The 13,600-nt window shown below is 48.2% G+C and overlaps 1 protein-coding gene across 25 annotated transcripts in view; it reads right to left on the bottom strand.

Moving 5' to 3' along the window:
* Positions 1-13,600, bottom strand: part of DST (dystonin) — a 535,648-nt gene that overhangs the window by 277,175 nt on the left and 244,873 nt on the right. For 2 of the 25 annotated variants that reach the window (XM_075598135.1, XM_075598136.1), the window contains exon 1: positions 263-1,130. The exons of the other annotated variants lie outside the window; for them this stretch is intronic. In XM_075598135.1, the coding sequence (XP_075454250.1) occupies positions 263-970 (708 nt within the window). In that variant the 5' untranslated portion in view covers positions 971-1,130. Of the gene's footprint in view, positions 1-262; positions 1,131-13,600 lie in introns of those variants that run through there. 25 annotated transcript variants of the gene reach the window in all.

The raw sequence follows: 13,600 nt of genomic DNA, 5'->3' as shown, positions 1-13,600 counted from the left end.
CATATACAGCACAGTATACCAGGGGTGCTCAACTCCAGTCCTTAAGAACCCCCAACGTGTCGGGTTTTATGGATATTCCAGCTTCAGCACAGGTGGCTCAATCAGTGGCTCGACTGATTGAGCCACCTGTGCTGAAGCTGGAATATCCTTAAAACCTGACCTGTTGGAGGGGGGGAGGGGGGTTGAGGACTGGAGTTGAGCACCCCTGCCGTTAATGAACATAACTCAATAAAAACCATTGAGTCCATTTTTTTGTATTTACCTTAATCCGTTCGGGAGTACTGCTGCTAAATATTCCATTGGGTAAGGCAGCCATATAAGAAGGACACTCTTTATCACAAACAGTGTAAGATGTAACATAGTGCAAGCTGCCATCGCTCTTCCCTTTCTTCTGTCTATTTGCATCACTTTTGCAAAGATCTTTAGCAGCACTGTTTTCGTTTGCGGTCCATCGCCCTAATATGTGGTCAATTGAACTTAAGCTCGATGCTTTGTTAGTAGAAAAGGCATTCGTGTTATTAAGGAATGTTGATATATTTGGAATGGTGCGAGAGGAAAGTTCCCCATCCTTGGCAAGGCAGAGAAAGCTGCTGTTTCCGAGACTGCTTTCCAGTTGTGCATTTGCTTCAGTGTCTCCAGAATCAGAGTGAAATGGAACAGGGTTTTCCACGTTTTGTGAATCTATGCTTGAGCCATTTTTAGAAGACTGTGGTCTATCATAATTGCTAGAAATATGGGTACTCACAGAGAGAAAAAAGTCTTCTGAAACTTGACTGGCTCCAGTATTTTTTGCAGCAGCTTCTGTGGGTTTAATGTCCTCCTCATTTTGTCTGTCCTTCCGTTTGTCTGACTTTTTGCGTTTAAAAAATGTTCTGCTTGGGGAGTGCTTTGCAGGGCTCAAGGGAGCCTTCGCAGGATCTAAGTTGTATTCCTCCTTCTGAGCTCGGACACATCCACAGACGTTGCCCATTTGCGTGCAAAATAAATTACATTGCTCTTTAACGCTTACAAAAATAAAAATCTTCCAAACGTCTTTGTAGAAAGTTCCAAAGTCAGACAAGCATCCTGATTTCTTCCAGAGATCATTCCCAACCTCTGCAGACAGCCACCATTTTGGTAGTTGAGAAATGCACACGTAATAAATGTCATGGCAGTCTGCCCAGTAAAGGCCTGTGTCTGATTAGACGTCGACTTATTTCTGGCTACCAATCCTCTTAGACAAACACATACTGTAATTGCCTCTGTGCTAAAGTATGAAGTAAGACCGATTAGCTTTCAAAGACAGGGCACATATGAGCATGTGACTGAAAATTGTCAGATGCATTTTTATTTCACTTCATTCTGCAATTCCTATGTGACACGCTGCGAGGAATCAAATTAACCTTTGAAACCATAAGCCAGCGTCACTTATCCAAGGCAAACAGAATAAAGAAAGAAGGAGGCTACAATGTTTTAGTTCATGTCGTCAAACTTGGATATTTAGTTAAAGAATAGTCAAGAGTTAATACTCAGCTGCAAGTGGTGATAACCTTATAAGTTTAAACATGAATGTGCTGGAAGAGCCCGAAAATTTCATTGCGTTAACACTAAGGACTTTTTAAACTAATAATATTGATATTTCGATTATTCTACCAATCTACAAAAGTGTGCCCAAAATAAAATTTCCACGGTCACAGAATGACATCATACAATAGTTTAACATGATTTATTTATTTTATTTATAAAATGTTTTACCAGGAAGTAATAAACTGGGAGCTGCCTCTCGTTTTCAAGTATGTCCTGGGCACAGAGTTATGATAACAATACATAGTTACATTAAAAGAACAGAGGTTCTACATTCAATTCACAGACATTTCATGGACAGTTACCCTTTATAAATGTTTTATTTCTATTGTATTTTTTTTTTTTAAATTGTTGCATTGTTGTTTTACATATAAATAGTATGCTTATAGTATGAAAAGTGAAGCTATACCCTTCCCTGAATACAGGGCTGGGCAACTCCAGTCCTCAAAGGCCAACAACAGGTCAGGTTTTCAGGATATTCCTGCTTCAGCGCAGGTTGCTCAATCAGTGGCTCAATCTTCCACTGTAGCTGCCCACGCCTGCACTAATATATTAAACCATTAAATAGTTGCACAGTATGCAACGTTGTGTTTGGTATTACTTTGCAATACTTTGTAAACTGAAATAATAGTAAACTAATAATAGTAAGAAATATTAAATACCGATTAACTGTAAATTGGAACTCCGAATGCCGGCTTTTTCACCTAAGCCAGTTCTAATAAATTATATTTAATGAATGATTCACTTTCTGTCTACATAAACAGGGCCACAATCTGGCACAGTGGTTTTCAACCTTTATTTGGTTAAGGAACCCAAGAATTAGATTGTGAAATCCTGGAAAACCCCAGCCCTCTTACCCTCTCTGTCCCTTGTGTCCGTCGCCCCCGTCTCTTTTCTTCCCCCTTCCCCACCCCCTTATGCTCCCTCTCACACTCTCAGGCTGCACTTATAGTGCCGGCGCCGGTGACAGTGACGCGTCGTTGCATCAAAACAAATACATTACCGGCATCGCGTGCGCTTATAGTAAGCGTGACGCGATGGTGCGACAGAGCGACGGCTTGGTCGCGATCGCTGGAAGTCATCTCAATTTGATTTTTCCAGCGACCGTAGCCCGACGTCGCCATCGCGTCGCCGGCACTATGAGCCTATGTAGCCTTACCCTCTCCTCCTCTCCCCCCCTTATGCTCCCTATCTCTTACACACACACACACACACACACACACACACACACACACACACACACACACACTCCCTCTCTCTCTCTTTTACACACGCCACATTTAAAAAAAAAAAAAAAAAAAATTTAAGGGAGTTGCCGGCGCCAGGTGCAAAAATCCCTACAGTGAAAAGTGCATAGAGAGCGCGCTTACAGTAGGGCCTGCAGTTCTGCGCCGACCCGAAGCTCCCTCCTCCTGCCAGCCGGAAGTTGAACGTGACCTCCGGCACGGACAGGGGGAGGGAGAGGAAGGATCCATGTGACCGGGTGGCTGCTGCTGCCGCTCCTGAGCTTGCTACGTGGGGGTGCCGCCGTTCCGCCAGGCCTGGGACAGCTGTGAGTGTTGTCCAAGCTCTCCCCCCCTGGCAGTCATGGAGCCCCAGTTGAAAATCACTGATCTAGCACACAGTTGGCCGCTATCTCTAATCCCGAACAAGAAGCTCACAGGTTAAAAAAAAAAAAAAAGACTCCTGAACAGTTATTCATTAAACTGCGATAGTGCTCATTGGGGCCTTATTGCTCGGGAACTCACATTCACTCTGCCCAGTAGGATCTTGATGAGCACTATCGCAGTTAATGAATAAACCCCAGCACGCTATCTATTTGATTAGCCATGATAATCCTATGAAAGACAGTCAGGAAATCTTTATTTCCAACCTTTTTTTTTTATAGGAAGAGAGGAAGAAAGATGCAGAAAATATGTACATTATAGGCACATCCAAAATGGACTGAACGTGTTAGTACTGTACATTCTCAGGTGTGTTTTCAGATTTGACTTCCAACTTCAAAGATGTAGGTTATTCGCATATTTCAGATTCATTATACGTTTTATATGCTATATTATGAGCCCATTTTATACTGCAATTATATTTATATTTGTGTGTAGCCTGGAGCTCCCGTGGCTCCTGGAGACCCCCCTCCCCTTGAGCAGCTCGGTCGCGGGTGCCGACAGACCCGACGGCTGCTTCCAAGGGTGGGGGCTGGAGCAGGGAGCAGCGCGGCTTCTCCTGCCTGCGGCCGGTTGCCGGGGACGCGATCGGGCGGTTGCTAAGGCCGCGATCGCGTCTCTAAGGTCCCGGCGGCCGGACAAGCAGGGCGCCGCCATTGAGGACACTGTTGCGCATGCGCAGGGACGCGTAGGCGCAGGGACAGCCCCCGAGACAGGGATAGCTCGCGCGAGAGCAGGGAAAGCTGAGGGAAGGTCGAGGCAGCCCGGGAAAGCTTGCGCAAGCGCAGTGAAGGTAGGGAAAAGCCCGCGAACCCCTAGCCTACCAGGGAAGGCTCTGAGCTGGGACTACATATCCCAAGAGCCTTTGCGAGCCCCATGTGACCCCAGGGAGCCAATAGGGCTTAGGAGACCCCTGAGAAAAGAGATACATTTGGCGGGCTTGCAGCACGTTAGATCAGTCAGAGACCGGAGCAGCCCAGGGAAGGAGGTAGGGTACAGGAGTCAGGGACTCCCTGTACTAGGCCAGCACCCCCAGGGCTCGAGATAGCTCAGCTCCCCAGTAAGGTGAGTGTTGCCAGGGGCAGCCCTCGGGTTAGGGACCCTGTCACTTACATTAGTGGGAACTGGGAAAGGAAGGTTACGCAGAGTTGGAGTCAGGGAGCTGTAGGGAAGTAAGGTGCGGGGAGCGAGAGCAGCTCCTGCACCCCATAGGTACCCACACCCCAGGTAGGCCCCAACTCCCCACTAGGTTAGTGGGTAATTGCTGAGGGAGGCCCAAGATAGGGACGCTGCCCTTAGTGTAGTGCGGCATTGTCAGAGTCACGGCTGTCAGTGCTGTGAGGTCTGACAGGCAGGCACCTTGTTGCGCAGCACGTTGACTGCCAACCTCCAGTGAGCTACAGCTTGCTGCTGTAGGCGCTGGGACTAGTCCGAGAGTAGTGGGTCTGGAGAAGGGCTATAGCTGTTCTAGTCACCTTGAGGTAGCGCTAGGGGTAGGATGCCTGAAGGGATAAACTGGTAACTGAGAGCAGGAATTCTGGAGAGGATCTGCACTAGGCTAGCCAACAGTAGGTAGACGCCCAAGTACTGCATGGAAGAGTACTCTAGTCCATTCCAGATCACTTACCGAAGGGACTTGGGTAGTTGGGGGAGTGAGACAGGTCATTACCCCTGCAGGCCCTAGGAGTTCCCCAAGCCACTACAGGTTGCTGTACTACAGGGACAGGCCCTAGGTTAGGGTTCCTGTCACGTTAGTACCATTTAGATTAGACAGGGACACAGCAGACGCTGCGGTTCCTGTGAAGCGGTCCGCACGTGCAAGGAGTTCGGTTGGATCAGACGGATTCATCACACGTCTGACCCTTTGAGAAGTTTGTTGCTGACCCGAGCACCGGAGTGCTCGGCAGGTATTATACCATCACATGTGCACCAACAGGCCTAGAGGTTCTTAGTGACTGCGCAGTCACCCATTGACTATCTCTGTAGGAGTACGGGACATTGGGTGGGGTTCTTGGGACACTGGGTGGGATCACCTAGTGTTTGGGAATCGTCCTGCGAGACGTCACTGTTAGTGTCTCACCGTGAGAGAGACACAGGTTATCATTATTAGTCGTTAGTAAAGTCCTTCGTTATATAAAGCACTGTGTATGGTATTATTGATTGTCCTGCGAGGAACCACTCCCCCTCTGGTGGGAGCCATCGCAGGTGGAGGCGCTGTACCGAGAAGATGTTGTAAGTGATCACCCCTAGTATAATTACCCCAGGTTCCCCGTGGCGGAAGCTCAGCCCTCCTGTGAGCCAACAGGTAATGCACCACACCTGAGTAACAATATATGTTTCCTGCACTCACACAGTAGAATCTGCGATTGGGTGGGGGAATACCCGTTACATTTGGAGGCGCTGCTGAGAGAGACCTGGGGTGCCCTGTTTTCAATTTTTCCAAATTGGCCAATTTAGATTTTTTTTACCATGGTTGGGCCTGCAAGCCATGAGGCCCACGAACGAACCAAGAGGACAGAAGTATCCCCGCGACATGTGCTAGTAGTAGGGGATGTTCCCAGTAGTGCCGTGAAGTTGAGGGAAATTTGTGAGGCCCTAGGGAGACTCCTGGGCATAGACCAAGTGTGGAAGAGGATAGAGCACCGGTACGACCCCACTGACCAGTGTTGTAGACTATGGCTAGTAACGGATCAGGAAATATGCCGGGAAAATGTCCCTCTGACCTTGCATTTCCCAGAGGCCCCACCAGAAGGCTACCCTCTTGCATACTCAGAGAGCCTTAGTGAGATTACCAGAACTGTGATCAAAATGGAGGCTCCCTCATCAAGGGAGTCACACCTAAAATGGCGTCTCCCGCCAAAGCAGGAGAGCACATGTGCTGCTGACTGCAAGCCTGCACCAAATTGTGTTGCAGAAATCCGTCCGGGACTGGCGGGAAAACCAGAGCTCCGCCCCCGCAATGTGAGTGACTCAGTGATAGAGCGAGCCCCTCCTTTACATTCCACCAGGGGGAGCAAGCTCAGTGAACAGCGATCAGCAACTGCTGTTCCCATTAAAAACAGTACAGAGTGCAGAGAAATACACCCTCATTTATATGGAGCATGGCGGTCTAAAGGAGGGAAAATATCCTTTCTGGTGTGCCCGTGCCTACAAAAGGACTTGAGTCTATCTGGTGGTATGGACTTTAACCATTTTAGGCTACCAATAGAATATCGGGTGGCCGTGGTGGAGGACGAGGGGTGTATACGATGTGTTTGTAACCAGTGTGACTTCCCAGGTGGCAAACCGACCTGGGGTCCCAAGTGTGCTTGTTGCGGAGCACAGTTTCTAAAGCCTGTGCTGCTGCAGTCTACAGTCCCAGATCCCAAGCAGGAATCTCAGATGGCAGAACCCAGAGATGAAGATGCTGTTACTTGCTCTACCTCAACCATGGAGGTGGAGGAGCTGACAGACAAGGCTGCCCTGGTTCCCTGTTGCAACCAAGCGGGAAGAACTGAGGCCCAGCCAGCTACGGAAAAGGACGAACCATCGGTGGCGATGCGCCTACCGGCGAACCACCCCAGCAGTGAGACAGAGGAATCACCGGGGGAGGTGTTCCCCCTAGAAGAAAGCTGTTCCGCCATGCGAGTGGACCAGTATCTACCACCTACCGTTCAGTTGAAGAGAACAGTCAGCTCTGTCGTGGTGTCAGGTGAAGCACCGCAGATACCTGACAGTGTTCCACAAGAAGAGAAAACCATTGCAAGCCAGCAGAGTGGTAAGGAACCCCCTTGCCCCCCACAGGCTCCGATGGAGGTGGCCGTGAAAAAGGTCAGAGTTACGGCTCCTGAACCGAGTGTGAGCCCGTGCGCTCCGACTCAAATGGTCCCAGGACCGGGATCCAACGCTCCCGAGTTTCAAGCCAGTAAGTGGACTGTCCCAGAAGTGCCGGGGACAGGTCCCGATACAGCCGAGGTGGGAACTGACAGCGTCCCCGAGGACCTGTTGGCTACCGTGAATCACCACAGTGGTAAGGTATCTACCCTTTACCCCCTGCCAGGTGAAACAGAGACTTTGAGGAAAGAGACATTGTCCATTGCTCGCTTCCCAGCGGAAGCCTCGCAAGTACGTAGGGACAAGGACTGTGTGGCGAGGGATTTAGTAAAAATTGCCTCCCTTAAGCCCAAAAGGGAGCGTGCCATTCGCCAAGTAGTGGACCGCGGAAAAGGTCCTGGCCGCCTGGTCTACCGCATCCATGCCGCGGGTGACCGGGTAAAGGTCTGCTTCAGAGACATGGTGCTACTCCTTCCACCAGGGGGAGGAAGTAGCGAGGAACCAGTGACTGTTGCCCTCCGGTGTGCTCTTCAAGAAATTTTTCTGGGGGAGGCTCACGGACGCAAAAGTGAGGTACCCCCACTTGATCAGTTAGGGGCACCCCACGAATGGTCTCAGCAAACAGCTGACGCTCAGCTGGCCTCGGGTATGGTATGTGAACTGTATTGTAACCTGATGTCTAAAGTCACCAGTGATAGGTTGTACATATGCCCTGCATTTTCATTGTATAACTGTGTACCAGGTTATGTCTGCCATCCAAGCGAGGTCGTTGGAGTTTCACCAGGGGGAGAGTGTAGCCTGGAGCTCCCGTGGCTCCTGGAGACCCCCCTCCCCTTGAGCAGCTCGGTCGCGGGTGCCGACAGACCCGACGGCTGCTTCCAAGGGTGGGGGCTGGAGCAGGGAGCAGCGCGGCTTCTCCTGCCTGCGGCCGGTTGCCGGGGACGCGATCGGGCGGTTGCTAAGGCCGCGATCGCGTCTCTAAGGTCCCGGCGGCCGGACAAGCAGGGCGCCGCCATTGAGGACACTGTTGCGCATGCGCAGGGACGCGTAGGCGCAGGGACAGCCCCCGAGACAGGGATAGCTCGCGCGAGAGCAGGGAAAGCTGAGGGAAGGTCGAGGCAGCCCGGGAAAGCTTGCGCAAGCGCAGTGAAGGTAGGGAAAAGCCCGCGAACCCCTAGCCTACCAGGGAAGGCTCTGAGCTGGGACTACATATCCCAAGAGCCTTTGCGAGCCCCATGTGACCCCAGGGAGCCAATAGGGCTTAGGAGACCCCTGAGAAAAGAGATACATTTGGCGGGCTTGCAGCACGTTAGATCAGTCAGAGACCGGAGCAGCCCAGGGAAGGAGGTAGGGTACAGGAGTCAGGGACTCCCTGTACTAGGCCAGCACCCCCAGGGCTCGAGATAGCTCAGCTCCCCAGTAAGGTGAGTGTTGCCAGGGGCAGCCCTCGGGTTAGGGACCCTGTCACTTACATTAGTGGGAACTGGGAAAGGAAGGTTACGCAGAGTTGGAGTCAGGGAGCTGTAGGGAAGTAAGGTGCGGGGAGCGAGAGCAGCTCCTGCACCCCATAGGTACCCACACCCCAGGTAGGCCCCAACTCCCCACTAGGTTAGTGGGTAATTGCTGAGGGAGGCCCAAGATAGGGACGCTGCCCTTAGTGTAGTGCGGCATTGTCAGAGTCACGGCTGTCAGTGCTGTGAGGTCTGACAGGCAGGCACCTTGTTGCGCAGCACGTTGACTGCCAACCTCCAGTGAGCTACAGCTTGCTGCTGTAGGCGCTGGGACTAGTCCGAGAGTAGTGGGTCTGGAGAAGGGCTATAGCTGTTCTAGTCACCTTGAGGTAGCGCTAGGGGTAGGATGCCTGAAGGGATAAACTGGTAACTGAGAGCAGGAATTCTGGAGAGGATCTGCACTAGGCTAGCCAACAGTAGGTAGACGCCCAAGTACTGCATGGAAGAGTACTCTAGTCCATTCCAGATCACTTACCGAAGGGACTTGGGTAGTTGGGGGAGTGAGACAGGTCATTACCCCTGCAGGCCCTAGGAGTTCCCCAAGCCACTACAGGTTGCTGTACTACAGGGACAGGCCCTAGGTTAGGGTTCCTGTCACGTTAGTACCATTTAGATTAGACAGGGACACAGCAGACGCTGCGGTTCCTGTGAAGCGGTCCGCACGTGCAAGGAGTTCGGTTGGATCAGACGGATTCATCACACGTCTGACCCTTTGAGAAGTTTGTTGCTGACCCGAGCACCGGAGTGCTCGGCAGGTATTATACCATCACATGTGCACCAACAGGCCTAGAGGTTCTTAGTGACTGCGCAGTCACCCATTGACTATCTCTGTAGGAGTACGGGACATTGGGTGGGGTTCTTGGGACACTGGGTGGGATCACCTAGTGTTTGGGAATCGTCCTGCGAGACGTCACTGTTAGTGTCTCACCGTGAGAGAGACACAGGTTATCATTATTAGTCGTTAGTAAAGTCCTTCGTTATATAAAGCACTGTGTATGGTATTATTGATTGTCCTGCGAGGAACCACTCCCCCTCTGGTGGGAGCCATCGCAGGTGGAGGCGCTGTACCGAGAAGATGTTGTAAGTGATCACCCCTAGTATAATTACCCCAGGTTCCCCGTGGCGGAAGCTCAGCCCTCCTGTGAGCCAACAGGTAATGCACCACACCTGAGTAACAATATATGTTTCCTGCACTCACACAGTAGAATCTGCGATTGGGTGGGGGAATACCCGTTACATGTGTTTGTATATTTAATGTTACGCAGAGCAAATAAATATATAGATAATATAGATTTTTATAGAAATCGAGTTAAGTAAATCTTATTTAAAACAACAACTCTGCTTCCAATGCTTAACTTCTATGTTAATGTGAAATGTTTTGTTCACTTGTTTTGTGCAACTTCATTCTAGAAGAATGCATGTTCTCATACCTTTGTCATTTGCATAACAACCTTTGCTATAGAAGGTTCCAGCAACACATCTACAAAATCTCCTGAAATCCCAACAGCAAAACGGTAATAAACACAGCTTCTTACTGAAGTATTCCCTGGTAGTACTGATTAATCGCTGCAATATCTAAACTTCTCACAGACTACAGTCAAGGTTTGATGTTGAAATCCATATCTAATGGTGGAAACATTTTAGCATGACACAAATGGAAGGTGAAAGATTATTTTAGATGGCAAATTCCACATAGTGGACAGTGAATAGCAGGTGGCAAGCGTCTATTTAGAGATCCATGGTTTTAACACTGGCAACCTGTAAATGAACTTATGTTATACAATCAAGCAGATCACATGCATGCACATACTGTAGCTTGTTGTCACTATTAGATGTTTAAGTAAAACAAAGTAAAGGCTTTGTACGACTCATGGATCAGTTCATCTCTTAAGTATTTTATTGACTTTGGTGCCATGTAATTGCTGGCTATGAGTTAATAGAATTACGTTTTAAGAGATAAGAGTGTGCTTTTCATATACTAGGATTTCAGGAAATTGAAGATGTTCTGACTTCCAGGAACGTCTTTGTTTTAATAAATAAATGCATTAATTTAAAATGAACTCTAAAGTTCAACTCGGATGAGCAATCATTTTTACAGATTCAACATCTTGCAACTCTGGTCGAGGTAACTGTCTCATAACCCCATGAGCATAACACATTTCTGCACAAGAGACACTTGTACAGAGACTTATTTGGGCTTATTCTAGTAACTGTGCCAAGCGTGTAGCTGAGCGGAAAGAGACCTTTCTATATAAATCTGTATCTCGCCACATTCTAAAAGTCCTGGCTCTGCAAATCTGCGCAGTATGCACAAAAATATGCAAATCTGTTCAATCTAGTCAATTTCTTGGTTTTACACTACCTCAGCAAAGTCCAAAATGTAGAAGCATACATTTTCTCGCCACCTCAAGTCTGGCAAAATTGACTCAATAGATTGAAAGATTAGCTATTTTATTTATGTTAGGCATGAACTCCCCATTTTTGTTTGTTTTATTACATTGATATATATATACATATATATATATATACACATACTTACATACACACACACACTGCCCTGAGGAAGGTCCCGTTGGGAGGACCGAAACGTTGGCGGCCTTGTGTTACTGAATACACTTTTTTGATACCATACCTGCAGTGTGCTGTCTCTTTTTGGCTATCAGGATCCCCTGGTCTCCATTTGTCTATATACATACATACATACATACATACATACATACACACACTGGCGAGAACAGTTTTGTGAACTTCTTAAGATTTTCACATATTTCAAACCTAAAATATAATTAGAACTTAATCTAAGGCATAATAATTGATAAAGATAACCTGATCAAACTAATGTAGCCCCCTGTAAACATCACAGGCTATACAAATGTTTCTCCTACTGTGGTAAGTCCTGTTAAGGGCAGGCGCCAGTAGTAATCATGGGTTTTCCCCCTTCACGCCCTGCCTTGAGTGATAGATGCAGGCCCCTGACTCTGCTGCAGGCATGAGACAGAGGGGAGGTACTGCTGACATCATGAGAGGTGGGGCTGACTCTATTTAGGTTCCAGTTCCTGTGAGTGACAGTGGTTGAAGCAGTCAGTCTAGTCGAGTCTGTCCTGGGAGTTGGAGGAGAGGAGTAGGTCAAGCTCTCTCCTGGGAGCAAGAGAGAGAGAGAGAGAACTCTGGCCTATACAGTTGGAGAGTGAGCAGAGTTACAGTGGACGAATGCCCCTCACCCTGATGAGGGGGTGATGGGGAAAATCTATCCCCACCCAGAGGATACCCTCTGAGGTGGCCATTGGGGTATTGAGGCCCCTCACAGACCATCCTATCGGAGTGCATCTTGGAGGAAAGGAGAGGAGAGGGCCTGTATATTTGGAGTGCCTTGTGTGCTGCTGCTGCTGTGTGCTGCCAAGGCTGCTGTGTGCGAGCTAGTGACAATAAAGAGACCTTTGCTGATTTTACCAAAGAGACTGTGTGTGATTCTGGAGCATTCACCCTGGGACCAGGGTTATTTCTTCTATACGGGTCCTACCCCATATCCCTGGGAAGGTATAGAGGATGGAGGCGCTGCACCACCACTAAAGAATGAGGCAACTACCCCAGAAGCCTGGTCCTGTGTCCCCAACATCATCGCGGGAAGCTCAGGCCCTCCTGTTACTGACAGGTACGCACCACTCAAGCCCGTGTAGCCAGCCCTCACACACCCTAGATATAGCATATGGGTCTGGGTGGGGGGGAATATGGGTTACACTAAATAAAACAAAAACATGATACTTTTTCAACATTTATCCACAGATGATTCAATATTCAATATCCATGAGTGAAAAAGTGTGTGAAGCTTTAGATTCAGTACCTTATGGCACCCGCTTTAGCAATGACGTCAACTAAGCATTTCCTGTAACTGCTGGTCTGTCTCTCACATCGGTTTTGAGGAATTTTGGCCCATTCCTCAATATATAACTGCTTAAACTCAGTGACATTTGAAGGCATCCTTGCATGGACAGCTCGCTTCTGGTCCTGCCACAACATTTCGATTGGGTTTAGGTCCCGGACTTTGACTAGGCCATTTAAAAAAATGGAATTTCTTCTTCTGCAGTCATTCTTTTAGAGATCTGCTTCTATGTTTAGGATCATTGTTTTGCTGCATGGCCCACTTTCGGTACAGCTTCAGCTCATGGATGGATGGCCTGACATTCTATTCTAGAAATTTCTGATACAATGCAGAATTCATGGTTGTGTTAATGATGGCCACCCAGTTCCTGAGGCAGCAAAGTAGCCCCAAATCATCACACTCCCACCACCATGCTTGACGGTTGGGATGAGGTTTTTCTGTTCGAACGCAATGTTTGGTGTTCGACAAAATAGCATTATTCATTGAGGTCAAAAAGTTCTACCTTTGACTTGTCAGTCCAGAGAACATTGTTATAGAAGTCTTGTGGATCATCTATGTGCTATTTGGTGAACTTCAGACAGGCAGTAATGTTCTTTTTAGAGAGCAGCGGTTTTCTCCTTGCTATCCTTCCATGAACACCATTCTGGTTCGGTCTTTTTCTAATAGTTGAGTCACTTAAATTAGCCAAGGCGGGAGTGGCCTGCATATCCTAGGATGCTTCTTTGTGACTTCGTGTATGATTTGCAGGTGTGTTCTTGGAGAGATTGTGGTAGGACGACTGCTCCTGGGTAGAGTGATCGTGGTCTTGAACTTTCTCCATTTGTCTGATAGTGGATTGGTGGAGCCTGAAATCCATAGAAATGGTTTTCTAACCCTTTTAAGACTGATGAGCATCAATAACGGCTTTTCTGAAGTTCTCAGAGATTTATTTTGATCGTGGCATGAGGTGTTTCCACACACCTGTATGGTGAAGACCAAACTCACCAAGTTTCTGATCTTTATATTGGGTGGGTCCTTCCAAACTCACCCCTGATGATCTATCTAATTATTTAATCTCCTTTAATTTAGCTGATAAAACCATGGTTTCACATACTTTTGCACACACCCTGATGCTTAATTATTGTTTGTCTAATTCATACATCATTTGGTTTCAAAAGACATGGAATTGG

The sequence above is a fragment of the Ascaphus truei genome, chromosome 4 (assembly GCF_040206685.1).
Source record: "Ascaphus truei isolate aAscTru1 chromosome 4, aAscTru1.hap1, whole genome shotgun sequence".
NCBI lineage: Eukaryota > Metazoa > Chordata > Amphibia > Anura > Ascaphidae > Ascaphus > Ascaphus truei.
The sequence above is the reverse complement of the archived record's forward strand: the minus strand, read 5'-3'. Positions and strand labels throughout refer to the sequence as shown.